The sequence below is a fragment of the Lipotes vexillifer genome, unplaced genomic scaffold (assembly GCF_000442215.2).
Source record: "Lipotes vexillifer unplaced genomic scaffold, Lipotes_vexillifer_v1.1 scaffold159, whole genome shotgun sequence".
NCBI classification, from domain to species: Eukaryota; Metazoa; Chordata; class Mammalia; order Artiodactyla; family Lipotidae; genus Lipotes; species Lipotes vexillifer.
The window spans coordinates 3585246-3607857 of NW_006770589.1; the positions used below are offsets into that span (position 1 = coordinate 3585246).

The 22612-nt window shown below is 37.9% G+C and overlaps 1 protein-coding gene across 1 annotated transcript in view; it reads right to left on the reverse strand.

Annotated features, from left to right (window-relative positions):
* MFSD8 (major facilitator superfamily domain containing 8) overlaps positions 1-18836 on the reverse strand; it is a 41808-nt gene extending 22972 nt beyond the window's left edge. The window contains exons 1-3 of the mRNA XM_007446258.1: positions 18749-18836; positions 9339-9430; positions 4726-4769 (exon numbers count right to left, since the gene is read on the reverse strand). Of these exons, the coding sequence (XP_007446320.1) occupies positions 4726-4769; positions 9339-9430; positions 18749-18813 (201 nt within the window). The 5' untranslated portion in view covers positions 18814-18836. The remainder of the gene's footprint in view (positions 1-4725; positions 4770-9338; positions 9431-18748) is intronic.
* Positions 18837-22612: the final 3776 nt, after the last annotated feature.

Genomic DNA, 22612 nt, shown 5'->3' on the forward strand with positions numbered 1-22612 from the left:
CCCCCCCCCCAAAAAAAAAAAAATATGGTAGGTTATATAATAATTTGGAAAAATAAGAGCCATTAAATTTTAGGACATAAGTTTAAACATATATAGGTTAAGTGGTAGAACTTAATAAGGAAAACCATGGCCTTTTCTCTTCCAAAGATATTTTTTTAAAGCTTAAAATGAAGATATTTAGGTACATTTCTGTTTGTGTGGGATGAGAAATAAGAGTGAATAAGTATAATGACTTCATGTCATATAAATTTAAAAATTAATTTTCAAAAAAGCAATGAAAACAATTTTAATATTAAATGTCTAGTGGTTTGAAAGCAAAAGGATAAAAGTGTCTCCTCAGGATATCAATTGATCATAATAGTCAAGTGTCCGTTTCATGGACAGAAGTGAGCTGACTTTTGAAGATGCCTCTAACAATTTTAATAACATTTGCTATTTTTATTGGATACTATTCTATACAATGACTGGAAAACTGGAATCTGCTAGAATTCTGCTAGAATTGTAACAGGAAAGTAAAATGGTTTGGAAGATACAGGTTCTATACTACAACAGAAGGTATCAGTTCAGTAATTGAACTGTTATCTGTGCTCCTGTGTGTTTCTCTCTCTCTTATAGTAATAACAGCATGTTGTTTCCAATCCTCTGGCCACCTCTAATGATCTCGATTATCATATTGTTTTCAGGATAAAGCCTAAACTACTTATTATGTAAAACTAGCTCACAAGCTGGTCACTTCTCTCCTCTCTAACTTCATCTCTCTGCATGCTCCCTCCCCCCAGTTCTAACTTCCAGCCACACAGAGCTTTTTGAAGTTTCCAAAATGAGTCAAGCTCTTTGCTTCCAGGTCTTTGCACAGGATCCTCTACTGCCCCTTCCATCTCCACCTGCTTTCCTGATAGGAATTTGTGGCCCAGACTGCCCCTTCTGGTGACCAGTTTCTGTAGGCCTTCCAAACTCAGCTCAGATATAACTGCTTTTGGGAAATCTTCCAGGATCTCTTTAGTCTGGATCAGCAACATCTCCCTAACCCCCATGTCTGTCTGTCTGTGTCAGTCTGTGTGTATGTCTCTCTCTCCCCCAGCCCCCACTCCTTCTGTCTCTCTCTGCCTCTCTGCCTCTCTCCCTCTCCCTCTAGCTCTCTCTCCCCTGTGAACACGCACACACACTCACACATCATGCTCTTAGACTTTTACCCACTCATATCGTATGGTAATTATCTGTAAACTTGTTTGGTTTTGCACACTTCAGTGAAAGTTAGATCCGTCTCTTCCCTTAAAAAAAAAGCCCACAGTGCGTAGTACTGAATTTCAAAACATTCTTCTCTAAACATGTTAATAATATTGACAAAGTCAAAGTTCTAGAACTCTTAATGCTTCGCTATGGGAGCTGAGATGTGTTCCAAGCCTCCTCAACTATTTACTTATAGATTATTGCTTATTCATCCAATTAACAGTTACCAAGGCCTTCTCTGCAACAAAACCTGTGTGAGGCTATATGAATACAAATTGAATAAACACAGTTCTTGCCATCAAGGAGTTTCCAAACCAGGTTCTACTTAACTGATTCTGAAAAATCCTACATTTTTGAGCAGCTGAGGAAAAAACCCAGCATGCTTTAATTCTTTATCTGTCAAATGGGGGTAACTTCACAGAGTTGTTATGAGAATTATTTAAGCCAAGACATGTATAGTGCCTAGGGTCATGTCTGCCTATAGTATGCACTAAATGAATGTTACCTATACATAAAAAATTAATATTTCTTGGTATTTTGTTTTTACTGATATGTCAGTTTTATTATTATATTTTATTGTAACATGCATGAGTAGTCCCACTATGTCCCTGGGCCTATAGATAACCTATCATTCCAATTCAAAATCTGGGTTTAAGAGTATGAGTTTTCCTGGAAATCAATCACAACTCTGGGCAACACAGGCTACAGAATCACTGGGCTGATAGCTATCTATCAGCCAGGGCCAGAAGCACAAGTCAGAGATTCACAGCAGTGCCAAATTCCTTTCAGACAGATAACTTACTGTTTGGGAGTTTTAGAGGGGTGGTTTTGGCCTAGCTTTTTATCTTTCTCACAGATGACTTTTAAGCTAAGTAATATTTGGTAACATATTATCATAAAAGAGATAGTAGCCTTAAATTAAAAATGAAAATTTTGATAAACAGCAATGACCTACTGTATAGCACAGGGAACTATATTCAGTAGCTTGTAAAAACCTATAATGGAAAAGAATTGGAAAAAGAATGTGTGTGTGTGTGTGTGTGTGTGTGTGTGTGTGTGTGTAACTGAATCACTTTGCTATACACCTGAAACATTGTAATTCAATAAAATAAACAAACAAATAACATTTAAAAAAAAGAATGAAAAATCTTAAGACAGTAGGTAACATAGCACTGTAGAGTCAGATTTTGGTTTCAGATAAGCTTGATTCTACCATTTTCTAGCTGTGTGATCTTGGGCAAGCTACTTAACTTTCTCTAGTCTGAGTTTCTTTATCTGTTAAACAGGAGTGATAATGACCACCTCACAGAGTTGTTATGAAGATCAAAAGATGATTTAGATGAAAGATTTAGTATTGTGCCTGGCACACAATGAGATAATATTATTATTAGATAACTTGAGAAAATTAACTCACAAGGTTTTTGGTGAAAATGTTATGCTTGTATTGCCAAGAACTAGTGATATGTTCATGTGCTCTCAATAAATTTACCTTTGAAGAGATTACAAATATCTGGAGAAAGGAGTGTACCTTTTCAAAATTCAACTTATTATGCTGAGTAGACCTAATTTTGTAAATACCTTTCTTTTGAGAATTTTGAGGTTAAACAAACTAGATACAGGGACCATAGAAATCAAGAGTTTTGATACATGGAAATACATATTTTAGCACAGAAGATATTGCTCCAGAATTGTTAAATATTCTGTTCCAATTCTAATAATTCTGCCAGTATGGAAAGAATTTTTAGTGTCATGAGTAACGATTTCATGTAAAATAACTTTTTAATTAGTTTAAATTAATTTTCAAAATGGCAGTGAAAATGTGGCACTAAATCACTAAAAAGTAAAATGTGTATTTTTCCCTATATTTCTTTTAAAAGATAGCATAAGAAAATAGTATTTTTAAGTTAAAAATTATAAAAACTAAAAAATCTAAAATGAAATATAAGATGTCAATAACTTTCTTATATAATAGGTATAATTTTTAAACCCTAAATATTCATCAAATGTGTCTACTATTTTTGTTGAAGCCATCTAACCATTCTAACAATTTTGTAGAGAAGTTAGGTAAAATCTCTGTAACACACTGTTACAACACTCAGTGATAAGTATTAATGATAAAGGGATATGGAAGCACACAGGAAAACCTTCTAATGCAAACTGGGTGAGGGACCGTAAGAAAAGGCTTTTCAGAGGAGGTGACATTGGAGCAAAGCCTTGAAGAATTAATAAAAAATAGTGGAGAAGAAGGGAGTAAGGGAATGGCAGAGGAAAGGAGAGATGGAGGGAAGGAAAGCACTCTAGAAAAAAAAAGGAGGAAAAAGTGTAAAGATCTGAGGAACTTAGGTTCATCCAAGTACATGATATAATAAATTACTGGCTATAGATCTAATATTGGCCAAGGCTCAGGATCTAGGCTGAAACACACACACACACACACACACACTCTCTCTCTCTCTCTCTCTCTCCCTCTCTCTCTCTCTCTCCCTCTCTCTCCCTCTCTCTCCTCTGGAGAAAACCAAAATATAAGGGGCAAATTGATAAAGAAAAATACACAAAATAATTTAAGAATAAAGAGTTAAGAGTAATGTCATGGAAGCTAAGAGAGTTTCAAGAAGCAAAGAGAGGACAACAATGTCAAACACTACCCAAATGTCACCTAAAGTAAGGACTGAAAAGTATCTACTATTTGGTGAGCAATTAAGTCATTGGAGACCTCATCAAGAGCAGCTGCAGGGTAGCAGAGGAGTTAATCAGATTGTAGCAGGTTAAGGAGCGAAGAGGAGTTAGGAAGCACAGAGGAACTCCTTCAAGAACCTTAACTGAAATATTATTATAGATTAATTATGTCTCCACCTTAAATACTGATTTTTAATAAATTCATTACTGGAATTTTAAGACAGAACTGACAGTTATATGTCAAATATATTTTTTAAAAAGGTAGAACTGACAGGACTTGATCATCAACTGATGATCAAATGATGTCAGAGTACCCACCAAACTTGCATGTTCTTTTCACTCCCTCCTTCCCATGTAGTAACCACAGCATCAAAATACATATATTGTCTATTCTTTTCACAATGTCACCTGACAACCCAAATTAATTCAATCAGAAAGCATCAATTTATTCCATAGCAATATCATTTATACATTATAGGAATTCAGACTATGTCTAGCTTAGTTTCCTTTTTATTAGGGAAGGGGTATGGATGGGATGGGAAAGTGGCTAATAAGTAGGTGACCATACATCTACATTTGCCTGCAATTGTCTGGATATAAACCTATTTTCCTGCTAAAGCACTCTTTTCACTTCAAGAGTGCTCTGGTTTGCACAATAAAGCATACAGTCACCTTACTTATAAGCCTCTTTTGAAGATTATCTCAATTTATTTTAGTAAAGATTAACTCAGAATACCAAAGAGACTCTCTAGAAAACTCTTAACTACATAAGAGTTATTACTACTACAGCTACATAAGAGACGAATAAAGTGCACAAACCTTTTGGAGATATGGCCATATTGACATTATCACAATAGAAAATCCTGTGAAGAGGCAAATTCTGTTATTTATACTTATAATAATTTCATCACTATAGATAGAAATTTTTGAACTATAGCATGGATTTTAAAACATCATTCTGAATTTACAAATTTACGATCACAAATGTCTAATTTATTAAGCAGTGGGGTTTTATTTATCAGAAGGAAAATAAATATTAAAGGCTGGAAAACATATATAATTATAGTCCCTCACCACAATTAACATAATAAAAGCAGAGGACCTATTTCTCCTTATTCACGTGTCTTTACTGTAAATGAAAATTACTGGAACTTCCCTGGTGCCAGAGTGGTTAAGAATCTGCCTGCCAATGCAGGGGACACGGGTTCGAGTCCTGGTCTGGAATGATCCCACATGCCATGGAGCAACTAAGCCCGTGCGCCACAACTACTGAGCCTGCGCTCTAGAGCCCATGAGTCACAACTACTGAGCCCGCATGCCACAACTACTGAAGCCTGTGCACCTAGAGCCCGTGCTCCACAGCAAGAGAAGCCACCGCAATGAGAAGCCCATGCACTGCAACGGAGAGTAGCCCCTGCTCACCACAACTAGAGAAAACCCACGCACAGCAACAAAGAACCAACGCAGCCAAAAATAAATAAATTTATTTTAAAAAAAAAAAGAAAAGAAAATTACTGAGAGCTTTGTTAAGTTTTTATAGCAGAAATGAATGGAGGTAAGGCTACTTTGTTATAGAGGAATTGCTAGACTTCTAATCTGTGTTGTTTGGGAGAGATAATTCACTGTAGGGAGGACTAAGAAGAAGGAAAATGAACTTTAAAGGGGGCAGTGGCTATAAAGAAACAGAATTTCTCAAGATGGGCATACCTTAAAAGAAAATTATCTCTGCTAGCTTTTATAGCTTGAGAACTGTAATGATAAACTCCAATGTTATTTGTCAATTTTAAATATTAGGCACATCCAATCACAATTCTATCAAGGCTATTTAAAAAAAACAGCTCTATTAAGATATAATTCACAATGAATTCACCCATTTAAAGTGTACAATTCAATGGTTCTTAGCATGTCAGATATGTGCAACCATGACTACAGTCAATTTTAGAATATTTTAGTCACCTCAAAAAGAAACCCTGAACCCTTTAGCTATACTCTTCTATCCTCTATCCTCTATCATTTCCCCAACAGCCCTAAGCAACCACTAATCTGCTTTCTGTCTCTATAGATTTTCCTATTCTGGACTTTCATATGAATAGAACCACACAATATGTGGTCTTTTGTGTCTGGCTTCTTTCTTTGCATAATGCTTTCAAGGTTCATCTATGTTGTAGCAGTATCAGTACTACATTCCTTTTTAAAAGTCTGTTTTAAAAAATAATATAATTATTAGTTTCATCTTAGTGTATTTTGAATTAACACATTGACTTGATGAAAAGAATCAACTAATATTTGAAAATAAGACTACTATCTCACAATCAAGAAACTTGTAAACAGGTAAAATGTTTCACATGCCGATTAAAAGTTAAAAAATTTTTTGCTGTTAAATTTGAAATTATTACTTATATTTTAGATAAATGAGTACAAAAATTAGAAATGCTTTAAATAAAAAAACAATCTGTTGCAGAGATTGTTACCTACACAACATTCATTTGCCCCCTTCCTCCTCTCTGATAGAATCCTGGTTGTATTGAGGTATCCATCACTCCTCCACAAAGCCACAGGCTTTAGAGGACACTGTGTCCACCCCAAATCCAGAGGGTAGATCCTGATTAGATCTCACTATCCCAGCTGATGATGGGTTTAGAAATTAACAGGTAATTCAATTCTGACCAGTGAGAAATAAGGGGAGGTCTACTTTGGGACCTCCAAGAAAGGACTCCTCATCTCTTTGGAGGTTTAAAAAATAAGTCCCTTTCAATCAATAAAAATTACTGTGGAAGGATGTGACACGTGGAACTGCTGCTGCATCCCTCCTATAGCCTAAGAATGAAGGCAATATGCAGAAGAGAGCAAAACCAAAAACCTTATTCAGAAGCAGAGCCAGTGAACTTCACCTGGAGTTGTCCCAATATGGATATCTTATAAGAAAATACAAATTACTGTTCAAGCCAATTTGAATCAACATTTTTTCCTGATATTTGTGGAAAGCATAATAATAGATATACAATCCAAAAAACTGTTGAAAATATCCTTTATTTTGTACTTTTCTTTAGTTTTAGCTTTATTTAAAGTCTATTTTTGCTCAATGTTGAATCATAAAGAAGACTGGCAAGAGAGAGAGAACAAGAGGGTGACCTGGGATAAATGGAAAGGATATGGAAAACAACTTAGTCAAATGACCTTCACTAAATCCATCTCAGGGGAAAAAACCATTTGTAAAATTATTGCCTATGGACTTAGAGTCCACGCTTGGAAAAAAAATTGATTCCCTAAAACATTCCTTTATAAACTATCACAGTATTGAGAATTCCTATATATTTTCATTCCTTACCATTTTTAACATAATTACAGTTCTTAATATTAAAATTTTTTTCTAATAAAGGTTAACTTTTTCAGTAAATATATTTTCAGAAATAATGTTAATAGGTTAAAAATAATCAAGCTATACAGATTAATATTCTTGGACTTTACTATTGGTATGTGTCAATATAAAAGTTAAATGAGGTTCACAGGCAACAAAAGTAAAAAGCAAATACATTAAACTACATCAAACTTTAAAACTTCTGGGGCTTCCCTGGTGGCGCAGTGGTTGAGAGTCCACCTGCTGATGCAGGGGACATGGGTTTGCGCCCAGGTCCGGGAAGATCCCACATGCCGCGGAGCAGCTGGGCCCATGAGCCACGGCCGCTGAGCCTGCGCGTCCGGAGCCTGTGCTCCGCAACGGGAGAGGCCACAACAGTGAGAGGCCCACGTACCGCAAAAAAAAAAACTAATTTAAAACTTATGTGAATCAAAGGGCACAATCAGCAGAGTGAAAAAAAGAGTCATGGAATGGTTGAAAATATTTTCAAATCACATATCTGATCAGGGATTAATATTCAGAATATATAAAGAACTCCTACAACTCAACAACAAAAAGCAACCCTATTTAAAAAATGGGCAAACGACTTGAACAGACATTTCTCCAAAGAAGATATACAGATGGTCAATATGCACGTGAAAAGATGCCTAACGTGAGTACAAGGAGATACAAACCAAAGTCACAATAAGCTACTACCCCATTAGAATGACTAACGTCAAATAAACATAAAATAAGAGTTGGTGAGGATGTGGAAAAATCTGAACCCTGACTGTTGATTAGAATGTAAAATGCAGCAGCAGCTATGGAAAAAAGTATAGCAGTTCCTCAAAAAATTAAAAATAGAATTATCATATGATATAGCAATTCCACTTCTGGATATATACCCAAAAGAACTGAAAGCAGGATGTTAAAGACATATTTGCACACCCATGTTCACAGCAGCTATTTGTAAGAAACAAGATATGGAATCAACCCAAATGTTCATCAACAGATAAATGGATAAACAAAATGTGGTATATACTGAAGAGGATCAGAACATGCTACCCCAAAAATATGCTGCTTTAACATATTGATTATTTTGAGCTGAAGGCAACTAACAAACAGCAGACACAGAAGGGCTTTCTGTCTTCCCCCTTTCTGCCTAAAAACTGGGCATAAATTTCCCCTGAGAAATGTGCTCTTCCAGTACCAGGAAGAAGAAAACATTCGTATCACTGCAGATGGAGCATCAATGCTGAGATGAGTCTGCACAAACAAACCTTACTCAAATAACCCTCATCCTCCATTAGTTTCCCCCATGTATTTCCTAGTCACTTTCCCACAATTTACCATCCCTAGAAAGCCAACCCCTTTTCTTTGTCTAGTCACCTCTCCACAATTAGAGACCCTTGTTATAATAGTATATAAGTCCCTGAGTCTAACCCTTTCTTTGGGGTTTTCACTTTTCTCTAAAGCCCCATATCTCACATAAAAATATTTACATCAAATAAATTTTTATGCTTTTCTTCTGTTGATCTGCCTTTTGTCAGTTTAATTTGCAGGCCCCAAATTAAAAACCTTTCCTTTACTTTCTTAGCTATAAAATATAAGAAAGTAAACGAAAAGTTTTCCCTCTCCTAGAATTTATACAACAGACTATTATTCAGCCTTACAAAGGAAGGAAATTCTGACACATGCTACAACATGGATGAACCTTGAGGACATTATGCTAAATGAAATAAACTAATCACAAAATTAAAAATACTGTATGATTTCATTTATATGAACTATCTAGAGTAGTCAAGTTCATAGAAACAGAAAGCAAAATGATGGTTAATGGTGGCTGAGGGAAGGGGAAATGACTTGTTGTTTAATGGGTATAGAGTTTCAAGTTTGCAAGATAAAAAAGTTCTGGAGATTGGTTATACAACCATGTAGAGATATTTAACACCTCTGATCTTAGAAATGGTTAAGACGGTACATTTTATGTTATGTGGTTTTTACCATAATAAAAAAAATAATTTTTAATTAAATGACATTAAAATATGATATTTTATCTAAATTTTTTAAATTATGTATAATTTCTAATACTTACCTACACTGCTAAGAAACATAGTAAGATACAGAATCCTAATAGATCTCCATCGGCTCTTATAATGCTCCTCAGTTTCTATAATATCCCATTCTCTAGGTATAAAGAAGAAAAAAGTAGTATAAAGTTATCTCAGTACATGCAAATCTTTCTGTGACATAATTTTATTTTCTCTCTCCTAAAGTCAAGAAAATTATATGATAGAGGTATAATTTACTAATATTGGTTTTTACTATACTAATTCATCTATAAATAAGTATTATACCTTTTAACTTCCATGGGTTATATTTATGGATCACTGTGCATAGAAAAGTTGGGAGACATGAGGCAGCTTAAAAAGGCAAAACATTTTGTGAACCAATTATTTTGCTATTGTTGGCATGCTATAAACTTATGAATCAAGCATGTTTAAATTTGCTAAACTGACAAAATGAATAAAGTATATCAAAATAAATAAAATAAACTAGCTACAACCATTAGATCTCCTATAGGTAGGATATACAACTAGTAACTATTAAACGATAATAACTATCATCATTATGACATGCTCTACTTGATGACAGCAAATTAACTTTGCTGTAGGAAGCTATTTTAGTTGGGTACTTTCAGCAAAATTAATATAAAAGTGACATCAGGAAGGTTTGATGTGACTTAAGACATTCGTAGCCCTGGAACCTCCTGAAACATTTGCCTTTGCTCCAACACAGGTTACCAGACAAGCTCTGTTAGTGGACCAAAGAGAGACCAAGGCCCCTCCAGACTGGGTTGACCTTCCATTATCACCCTTGACCTGGATTAAGGACAAGTATGTTAACCACGTAGCCTACCTCTGTCAGGTGATAACATTAGCATGTGTACCCATTACATTTTCACATATGCACACAAAAAGAGTTAACAAATTTACCCTAATATAAGCATTGTGTTTTCAAATAATTAAAACAAGCACAACAGACAAAATGCCATCTTATGTTCCAACATTATTTTCTAAAATAGAACTGTTAGTCTTCAAAAAAGAAACTATATTTTTTTTAAATGTGATGTGACTGGGAATGTTAGAGAGGGAATGAAGAAGAGAAATAACATTTATTAGATCTATTATGTGCCAGATATATCAGTTCCTGATATAATACATATGAAGTGCTTAACACTGTATATGCTGTTCCACAAAAATAGACTGTAATGTCGCATACCTGAAAAATAGCAGAACCCCAGATGCTCATATTTGCAAATCAATATACTGAAATTTGGAATACATAATGCAGATACAGGAAGTCCCCTACATACGAACCTTCAAGTTGCAAACTTTCAAAGATGCAAACATGCGTTCGCATGTCCAATCATATAAGTTAGTTCACGTATCTGGCAAATATTGTCACATGTGTGCATCCTCTAAAAGTGGTTGTGCTTTTGTGTACTTTACTGTACAGTACTGTATAGAGTACAGTAATACAGTATCTTTATTTCAAGCCCAGGATGTCCGGAAGCAAGCGTAAAAGCAGTGGTGATGTGTCTGGTACCGCTAAGAAGTGCCAAGTGATAACGATAGAAACAGAACTGAAAATAATTGAGAGAGTGGAGCGAGGCAAAAGGATGGTTGACGTCGCTCATTCTTATAACATGAATCATTCAACCATCAGCACGATTCTAAGAAAGTGGACAAGATCATGGAATACATGAAGTCTGATGTGCCAGTGATGTCGACAATAATATCAAAAAGTGTGGAAAAATGATGGAGATGGAGAAAGTTCTCAGGGTGTAGATGCAGGATCAGTATCAGTGTTGAGGCCAACTCAGATTAATGCTGATTCAAGTGGAAGCCAAAAGACTTTATGAAGACTTGAAGAAGAAACACGGTGGAGAATCAAAGCTCGCATCTTTTAATGCCAGCCATGGCTGGTTTCATCAGTTCAATGCTACAGCCAACCTTCACAACGTAAAAGTAAGTGGCGAGGCAGCAAGTGCAGATACGGTAGCTGCCTGGGAATTTCCTGAAACGCTTTGAGAAATTATTGATGAAGGCACGTACTCACCCAAGCAGGTTCTTATTGTGGATGCGACAGGACTGTACCGGAAGAGGATGCCAGACCGAAGTTACATCAGTAAGGAGGAAAAGTCAATGGCAGGCTATAGAGCAGCAAAGGATAAGCTAACTCTGTTGTCTGGTGGCAATGCTTCTGGCGATATGAAGCTGAAGCCTCTCTTAGTTTATCATTCAGAGAACCCAAGAGCCCTTAAAAACATAGCCAAGGGCTCTCTTCCTGTTGTGTGGAAGAGTAACCCCAAAGCCTGGGTTACACAGGCCACTTTGCAGGACTGGTTTTTCCACCACTTTATCCCAGAGGTAGAGAAATATTGCTTGGAGAAGGACATCCCATTCAACATTCTTTTGCTGCTCGATAGTGCTCCAGACCACCCCCCATTCATGAACGACTTTCATCCCAACATCAAAGTAGCACATCTGCCACCAAGTACTATGTCCCTCATCCAACTTATGGACCAGGGAGTTACAGCCACTTTCAAGAAATATTATTCACGTTACACTTTTAGTCAAGCAGTAAAGGTAACTGAAGAATCAGGAACAAGCCTGCAACAGTTTTGGAAGGACTATAACATCTACAAGGCCACAAAAAACATTGACTGCTTGGCGTGAGGTTATGGCCGTCACCATCAATGAGGTTTGGAAGAAACTTTGCCTGCAGTTTGTTCACGATTTTCATGGATTTGAGAAGGAGTCCAAAGAGGTCTTCAGCAACTTAGTGACCCTCAGCGAGAAGCCAGAGCTAGATCTGCAAGAGGACGACTTCATTGAACTCCTTGCTGTGCAACACGAGAAGCTTACTAATGAAGACCTGATGAAACTGGAGACCCAGAGAAAGGACAAAGAGAGACAAGAGGAGGGAGAAGTAACTGAAGAACCAGAGATTCATGTAGCAGGAAATGGCAAGGGGATTCTCTTTATTTGAGGAGGCACTGTTAGTTTGTGAGGCACAGGACCTGAACGTAGAACATTACATGAAGGTTGCAGCAGCTGTTCAGAATGCAATCCAGTGCTACCGTGTCATCCATGATGAGAAAAAAAGAGCTACTACCCGAACATCATTGGATCGTTTTTTTCAAGGGGGTAGATAGAATTGAATCCAGCAAGGAACCAGAACCTGTGCCATCAATGTCATGCATGACTGAAATTGCAGCTTGCCCTCCGTCTCCTATTGCTATCGATCCTTCAGCTCTGCCATCTCCCACCTCCTCTCCCTCCTCCAGTCAGTAACTCTTCTTGCCTGCTCACTCGATGCCAGTCCCTGTATGCCAGCTGTTGTACTGTACCACTGTACCTTCAAAGGTCCTGTACTATAAGATTAAACATGTTTTCTTTATTTTTTGTTGTGTTTTTATGTATTATTTGTGTGAAAAGTATTATAAACCTATTTCAGTACAGTACTACATAGCCGATTGTGTTATTGGGTACCTAGGGACTTACGAATGTGATCTCAGAATGGAACTTGTTCGTATGTAGGGGACTTGCTATTATTACATATGAGAAAAAGGTATAAACCATTCAATCCCACAGCACTGAATTCTGGTATCACTTTAAAGTACTGGGTTACTATTACAGTTTTAATGAACTCATTATTATTTTCTGGAGATCAGAAATCTAACTGATAATCATGAATAAGGACTATCACTAAAATAAGCCTGAACATTTTCAAATAACCAATTTGCTCATATCTTATCTAAGTTATGGAACTAAATGAAGTAAATAATCTGATTCTGAAAAAAAATGTAATAAAATTGTTTGAGTGACTTTGACTTGAAGGTCAGTCAAAAATCTTTCTTCTTTTAATGACAGCTATTAAATATTGAAGGGATGATAGAAAATCACCATTTACTCTCCATGTAATAATGGATGAAAGCAAAGATCATCAGTGAATCCTAAAATAACTGGTTGGAAGGTCAAAAGTCCTCAAAGTATCACTCTTTTGTAGATCCACTAATCAGAAAATGGAAAATGAGCCTTTATAATTGAGAGATATAACAGTCAACCTCTTAACCAAGTCAAGCGTGGCATCCCCAACAGTGGGATGGCCTGGCATCCAATGCCTCCTGACAGAATACACTGGGATGTTCTCAACATAAGCCATGGGATTTTCTTGCCAGAAATGTTTGACCAGGATCTACCCAGAAATGGTCCACAAATTCAGAACGTGAGATGTTCCAAAGAAAACAGAAAACTAATCTAGACTTATCAGAGGATTCAATGTTAGTAAGAACAAAAGAGAAGGTCAGGGGATAGTTTTAGGTTGGAGGAGTCTAAAAAGACATAAGGATCAATGCTTGAACATTAATCAGATCCTGTTTAAAAAAGCATAGCTGTAGAGTACATTTTTGGAACAACTGGAGAAATATGAGTATAGACTGTATAGTACCTGATATTTTGAATTAGTAGTGTATTTCTAGCTCTGGTAACAGTGACATAGCTGTGTAAAAGAATGTCTATGTTTTGGGGAGATGGAGGCTGCAGACTAAAATGTTTAGGATAAAGTGCCATAATGTCTGCAACCTACTTTTGGGTAGTCTGGCAAAAGAGGGGTGGTTGTGTGTGTGTATGTGTGTGTGTGTGTATAGAAAGATTTGAGCAGTGTGGAAAAGGCTAACAATGACAGGGTAATCAGGTATTTATTGCACTGTATTTTCAATTTTTCTATGGATTTAAAATGTTTCAAAATAAAACTTTTACTTTTCCTTCTTTTTTAAATAAATTTATTTATCTATTTCTGTATTTATTTATTTTTGGCTGTGTTGGGTCTTCGTTGCTGTGTGCGGGCTTTCTCTAGTTGCGGTGGGGGGGGCTACTCTTTGTTGCAGTGCACGGGCTTCTCATTGTCGTGGCTTCTCTTGTTGCGGAGCACGGGCTCTAGGCACGCAGGCTTCAGTAGTTGTGGCACATGGGCTCAGTAGTTGTGGCACACAGGCTTAGTTGCTCCACGGCATGTGGGATCTTCCCGGGCCAGGGATCGAACTTGTGTCCCCTGCATTGGCAGGAGGATTCTTAACCACTGCACCACCAGGGAAGCCTACTTTTCCTTCTTTTTAATTCAAAAAGTATAACTGGGATTTCCCTGGTGGTGCAGTGGTTAAGAATCTGCCTGCCAATGAAGGGGACACAGGTTCGATCCCTGGCCCAGGAAGATCCCACATGCCGTGGAGCAACTAAGCCCGTGTGCCACAACTACTGAGCCTGTATGCTGCAATTACTGAAGCCCATGTGCCTAGAGCCCGTGCTCTGCAACAAGAGAAGCCACTGCAACAAGAAGCCTGCACACTGCAATGAAGAGTAGCCCACCCTCTCCACAACTAGAGAAAGCCCATGCGCAGCAATGAAGATCCAACACAGCCAAAAAAAAAATAAAAATTAAAAAAAAAGTATAACTTTGGTGAAGAAATGTATCTTTCTTCCTTGTTGGAGATAGTAGGAACATAGGAGAATATAACTGTCCTTCAATCAAGTTACCATTTTTATTACATTCCAACGTGATTTGTTTAACTTTTTGATTCCTTTCTATTATCATTGCTGTATTCTGGTATTAGTTCTCCATTTGAGATTATCCTTCAAGTAAAGTTGCAATGCTAAATTAAAGGGTTTTGTCCTGTCCCAAATTTTCATTACAAACTATACCTCAAATGATAGCATGGGGCTTCCCTGGTGGCGCAGTGGTTGAGAATCTGCCTGCTAATGCAGGGGACACGGGTTCGAGCCCTGGTCTGGGAAGTTCCCACATGCCGCGGAGCAACTAGGCCCGTGAGCCACAACTACTGAGCCTGCGCGTCTGGAGCCTGTGCTCCGCAACAAGAGAGGCCACGACAGTGAGAGGCCCGCTCACCGCGATGAAGAGTGGCCCCCACTTGCCACAACTAGAGAAAGCCCTCGCACAGAAACGAAGACCCAACACAGCCAAAAATAAAATAAACAAATAAATAATAATTTTTTTTAAATGATAGCATGTTTATCAAAGTTGCGACTCAAAAACTACGAGGAAAAAAAAAAAAAAAAAACTACGAGGAATACACATGGATTTACTGAGGGGAAAAATAAAATTGTACTTTTACCAGAGAGAGCATCTGTGAACTACTGAACAGCAAAAAAGAACCCATACTGAAAGAGGATAAGAGAAAGCAGTGTGTGGTCACTGACAAAATAGTGTAATGGTATAAAAGTTACAGAAATTAAAAGACAGAAATAAATTGAGAATGTTCTATAAAAGTATCTTGTATACAACCATAAGTTCTAGTAATATTTGTTTTACAGAGACTAGGCTAACATTGCAAAGAAAAATTTTAAGCACCTATAATACTTTAGGATATTCTAAGAGAGGGATCAGCAAACTACAGTCTAATAGGCCAAATCTGGCCTATCACATGGTTTTGTGTAGCCCATGAGCTAAGAATGGTTTTTACAGTTGAATATTTGTGATCAATTTCATGACAGAAAACATTAACTTTGACAATAACATTGACAATGAACAATAATATTCATTATTAGACTTGTATTACAAAAAATTGTACTCATTTATTATTACATTTTAAATTTCATTACTACAAAATTTTGTGGAAATTTATTTTCTTTCTTGTTATCTAAGTACCTATATAATAACTTTGATTTTGCCTCCTGGCCTGCAAAGCCTAAAATATTTACCATATGGGCCTTTACAGGACAAGTCTGCCAACCCTGGTCTCTTAAATTCTATGGATAGGGTCAGTGGGGATTCCTGAGGACTTGATGAAAGGCTGAGGTTGGTGGTGAACTAGACTCATGTTTTTGCAATTTACTCAAAGTGAACAGGGCTTGCCAGTTAGTTTTACATACGTTCCCTTTACTAGGGAATCTACGTTTTTAAAGACAGTACACTTATTGAATTATTCTCAAAATACTCCCTTTTTATTTTAAAAATGCTAAATCTAGAAATTAAATTCAGATAGGCAGAACATCTGAATTTAAATGGACCCTAATGAGCATCAATTACTTGAACAAAAGAGAAAGAAAAAAAAATCCCCTTTTAAAGTAGGTTTATTTGGACAAAGTGACAGAATGTACCGTAAGAATACATCTAACCATAACTCAAGGATCCTGAAATCTATCTGGAAAACAACCAAGAATTAGGAGGAAGCAAAAACAATGCTGAGAAATCCAAAAATCACAAAATCCTTGTACTCAAGCTCATGCACTTGATTAATACGAGAGATCTTTAGCTTTCAGTCAGAGCTTCCATGTTCTAACTCCCTACAATTCTATTAAGCTTAGATACATGATTTTCAAAGCCACAGCAAACTAGAAGTCCCAAAGAAAAGTTGGGAGAAGTTTGCAGACAGCAACAAAAACAGAGGTTGCCAACAGATAACAAAAACATGATGAGGAATAGTCTGCCAGAAACAGAATAGGCTGAAAAATGAAAAAGAGATGTGAAAAGTATAGCACTGTAGAACAAATCAGTATAGCAGCACATAGTCCCAAATGCCTTATTAGGCCTGGAGGATGTCACTCTACACAATATATTTCAGCAGTGACATTCATTTTAATGATCTCAAGATAAAATGTAAACAAAATTACATTCCATATATTCCATTTAGTAAATCAGGGACCTGACAAATACATTTTCCAAAGGGTTTCAAACAAAGTGATTTTTAAAAAAGGTTTGGTGCTCATACACAGAAATAAACTCAAAGGATTAAGGACCTAAATGTAAGGTTGGATACTACTGTATAAAACTCTTAGAGGAAAATATAGGCAGAATACTCTCTGACATAAATCACAGCAAGATCTTTTTCTACCATCTCCTAGAGTAATGAAAATAAAAACAAAAATAAACAAATGAGACCTAATTAAACTTAAAAGCTTTTGCACAACAAAAGAAACCATAAACAAAACGAAAAGACAACCCTCAGAATAGTAGAAAATATTTGTAAACGAAGCAACTGACAAGGGAATAATCTCCAAAATATACCAACTGCACATGCAGCTCAATATCAAAAAAAACCCACAAACAACCCAATCAAAACCTGGGCAGAAGATCTAAACAGACCTTTCTCCAAAGAAAACATACAGATGGGCAACAAATACATGAAAAGATGCTCAACATCATTAATTATTAGAGAAATGCAAATCAAAACTACAATGAGGTATCACCTCACACTGGTCAGAATGGCCATCAACAAAAATTCTACAAATGATAAATGCTGGAGAGAGTGTAGAGAAAAGAGAACCCTCCTATACGGTTGGTGGGAATGTAAATTGGTACAGCCCCTATGGAGAACAGTATGGAGGATCCTTAAAAAACTAAAAATAGAGCTACCACATGATCCAGCAATCCCACTCCTAGGCATACATCCAGAGAAAACCATAATTCGAAAGGATGCATGAACCCCAATGTTCACTGCAGCACTATTCACAATAGACAGGACACGGAAGCAACCTCAATGTCCATCGACAGAGAAATGGATAAAGAAGATGTGGGACATATATACAATGGAATATTACTCAGCCATAAAAAAGAAGGAAGCAGTACCACTTGAAGAGATGTGGACAGATCTAGAGATTGTCATACAGAGTGAAGTAAAAAGAGAAAAATATCATGATATCACTTGTATGTGGAATATAGAAAAATGGTAGAGATGAACCTATTTGCAAAGCAGAAATAGAGTCTCAGATGTAGAGAACAAACTTATGGTTGGGGGGGCAGTGGGATGAATTGGGATGTTGGGACTAACATATCTCCACATATATACAGCTGTCACTGACAGCTGAAGTTTACCTGTGAATTTAGTTAATTTACTGTAATAGTTATATATGTTTAAAATAATACTTAACTTCATTTTCCTAAAGGTTTAAATACATAACTGCAGAGTAAGAAACAAACTCTAACAATTCCAGGGTCAAAATAACCAGTATAATAAGGGTCAAAATACACTTCATCCCTTAAATGCTTAAAAATTAGTCTTTATTTATACATTTGACATAGGACAAATGGGAGCTTATCTTAGGTTTACTTGCAAAAAAGTATCAAGAAGTTATCAGGCAATTAGTTAAGTGAATACTGAGATCGGTATCTTCAAGTCTCGAATAAAACTGTGTGAAACGTATAATCAGTTCTGTAAAGGGCCAAATGCAGAGGCTTGGTTGCTGCATCAGTGTTGGTGTAAAGGTACAAGAGGAAGTTTGCGTTTCTTCAACACCTTCACCAGAACCCGCCGGCTCTAGGCGCCCCGCGGAAATGAAAGCGCATCTCCAAGTCTCGCGCAACCTGCCGCCGGCTCCCGCCACCCTGACACCCCTCCTTCGGCCCACAAAGCCTGATGCAAGGAAAGGGACCAGTCCCAATAGCGCAGGAGGGTCAGAAGGCCTTCCCCCAACATCCGCTCACCTGCTTCCGGGTATGCTGTGGCCTAAGAGCGGCTCCTGCTCAGCCTCTTCCCCTAAGCTCGCCATAATTACTGCTCCCACAAGGCTTGGGGCCAATTCTCGCGATACCTCCTGCTCCCTCCCATTCCAGGCGGCCTGAAGCTGTCAAAACAGGCCAGCAAGTGCGCGTGCACGCCCAGCGACCAGAGTGGGCGGAGCACCCCCGGTCAGAGGCGGGGGCCCGCAGGAGGAGGGGCGGTGCCGAGAGGATAATGAGGGTTAAGGGCGGGGCCCTAAGTCCTTAACCTCCTCCAGGGTACACGCCTCTACGCCTCTAGGAACAACGCGCGGAAGAGCCGGGGAGGGTTCGGGGGCGTGTCCAAACAGCCACCCCGCCCAGGGTTCGTCCTCTTCCCCAGCTTCCCTGTCAGCTCCCTGTCGCTTCTCAGTTCCTGGAGAGGCTGCTGTAGCTGCGGTTGGGGCTCAGAAGGAAGGCGAGTCCCGAGAGGCTAGAGAGACGCGGCGTTCGGAGTCTTGGCCAGCTGGACAGCAGGCGCCCACCAAGCGGCCATTGAGTAAGTAGACGGTCCCGGCCGCGCTTCCCAAGCCTCTTGCCGCGCTTGCCTACGTGCCAGTAGGCAGGACTGAGAGCGCAAGGCTTGGCGGGAGATGCGGGGGTCCCGGGACGAGTGAGGTGGGCAGGCGGGCTGTCCCTTCTCCCTGTGGAAGGTGGAGGTGGCTACGCGCTGTGGTTTTCTTGCTTGGCTAACTACAAAGGCACCTTACCCGTAGTGCCTTATTAGGACCTGGGATGAAGATGATCCTCAAATTCGAACCCACCGCCGCCTGCGTGGACTGAGAGCTTCCGCTTTGCAAGATGCCACTCAGCAGAGTCTGCAGCTGTAACCTGGGGGTTAGAAAAGCCACAGCACCAGTTTGACAATGACCAGATCTTTTTATCACAAGGAAAATGACATTTTTAGAAAATATGTTCTGGGTTGTTTTTGTTTGTTTTCAGTAGATCTTGGTGGTGCTCCTTTCCTGATGCTTACATATTAACGTCTTACCCCTACAAGCAGGCTTGTAAGCTAATTGGTAGCAGTAGTCATGTGTGTCACAGTTACTGTTTTATTAGCACTAGATACATTCTTATGTGATTTCATTTGATCACAACTGTCCTATGACAGGTAAAACAGACACGTTTCTATTTTACAGAGAACTAAGGCTTAGAAAAGTTAATAACTTACCCAGAATCACTCAGTGTGAAAGTGTCAGAGTTGAGACCCAAATTCAGTTGTTTTCGATCAATATTTAGGAGCACTTACCCTATGCCAGGCACTATACTGGTTATGTGTTGTATGGTATATGCCATCACTCTGATCTTTGTCTTGTTTGTGACCTTGTGTGTATCCTGTTAGACACATTCCACTGGTGAACAGCTAAACTTGAAATGTGTTTTCTACTAGTTCAGAATTATCTTCTGAATCCAGACCTGACATTGTATACTTGGATTCAGTCTTGCAGATTTGTTTGTAACAGCTCACAAAAGCATATCAGATTCCTGTGATTGTTTCCAAGAAGGTACATGGGTAAAATTAGTATTTTTTTGTCATAATGTTGCTTTACTGTATCTTCAGCTTCTTTTTAATCTCTGGAGTCTAGCACAGAGTATGGCATATATATATATATATATATATATATATAAAATAAAGGAATTTTTAACCAGTATTGCACCAAGCAGAATGGTTACTAAATAAATATATGTTGAATGAACACTTATTGAATTACCTCATTTCATCCTTACAACAATCCTCTGAGGTGGGATTGTCTCAAGCATACAAGGAAATTGAAAGTATGGAGATTAAGTAATTTGCCTAGGGTCACACCTCCAATTAGCAACAGAGCTAGAATGCAAGAAACACAGGACTCCTGACTATAAAGCCTGTGCTTTTCACCACCAGCCTTCCTATGAAAAGAATGTCAAGATTCTTTTCCCATATCTCTTAAAATATTTCAAAACAAGTAATCAATTTTTATATAAATGAAATAATTTGCTGTTATGTATTAGGCCAGCTATTGTTCCCGCTTTATAGTTTAAGGTGGCTTATTCAAGCCACCTTCACACTGCTAGTGAAGAACCCAGGTCTTCTGACACTGCTATTTTCCATTGTTGCCTCCAAGTGATGACTTCAGATGGCAGAAGTACATGGGATGAATGCATGTACAACTGGTGAAATCTAAATAAGCTCTGTGTATTGTACCAATAAAAAAAAAAAAGGAACAAATCATTTCTTACAAACATACATCCACAGTAAACATTAAAAAAAATTGTTTAAAAACCTAATTACTGGGGCTTCCCTGGTGGCGCAGTGGTTGGGGGTCCGCCTGCCGATGCAGGGGACACGGGTTCGTGCCCCAGTCTGGGAAGATCCCACATGCCGCGGAGAGGCTGGGCCCGTGAGCCATGGCCGCTGAGCCTGCGCGTCCGGAGCCTGTGATCCGCAATGGGAGAAGCCACAACAGTGAGAGGCCCGCATACCGCAAAAAAAAAAAAAAAAAAAAAAAAAAAACCTAATTACTTCTTTTAAAGCCCATGGAAAAGAAGAACTAAATTTGAAAAGAGATTTGATTATTTGCTAAATGTTTCACATGAGCACATGAGACAGTCCACCTGTTGTATTTCCTTAGATGACTGCTTAGAATAGAATAGATAGATAGACAGCTAGAAGAGATACCTCTCCAAACAAATAAACAAAGTTCCTGTTTTCTTATTCTTCTCCAAATTAAGATGAAAAGGAATTAAATTTGTCGAGGTAGGGTAATAGATTTTAATAGTGGATATCGGTGTATCTAAACCCTGCTACTTAAACTTGCATTGAAAATAAGTGATTTAAAAGTGAAATTATAAGATAAAAATTAGGTCTGCATTTTTGTGGAGTAAAATTCTTGTACATGGTGGTATTTTTTTTTATTTCATATATGCCTTTGAGATATGTGTCAACTATATGAGGATAAAAGTCCAGAAACAATTAATGTTGCACTTAAATGCTTAAGTACTTGAGTGATAGGCGATAAAAGTACTAGATGGCATAAATAGACATTGAGTGGCATTTTAGCAATAGAGCTCATTTCCAAGAAAGACTTTTCATTCCTTGGCACTATACTAGAACTTCTATATTAATTTCACTTTGTTTTTCTTTTTTGCATTGTCTATATAAAAGTATAGATGACAATTGTGTCAGTTTGGCTTGATACACACTGCAAAAGTGGGTCCTGTTTCTGCAGAAGCTCACTGGTGTCAGTTCAGCTTAATGTGGGGACTTAAAAAAGTATCTGGTGTGGCTCCAGATGGGGCCTCCTCTTGGTATATTGGAGTTATCTTTACCCTGGGCTTGGATTATAATCTGTTCATGGTGGCACTGGATAGCAGTTAGCCCTGCCTAGAAAGACCTACATGTTTAGAGCATCCCAGAAAACCTGGTATTTTATATCATTCTTGGGGCTGAAATGGGATTTAAGAAGATCTGTGTAACCTCAGACTCCCAGAATGAAGATTATCATAAGCCATGTGTGTGTTTGATTTGCTTTCTGTTCATGATTGGTCAGTTGTTTACTGTCAGGTAAATGTAGCAAGGAAAATGCTGGCTCTAGATTTGGAGTGCTGACTCTTATGGCCTATATTACATGAAATTAAAGTGATTCAGCATCTTTCCTAGTATAGGGTTGAAAATTAGAAATGCCTAAACAATTTAGGCACCTAATAAATATAGAACTTTACAAAATACTTGAAGAGTTCATTTTTCTCAGGTCTTTTCCTGTTCTCTGGCAACTTTGTACTTTTGCATGTTTGTCTTAGCTTGTTTATCTATTACCACCCCAGAAGAAT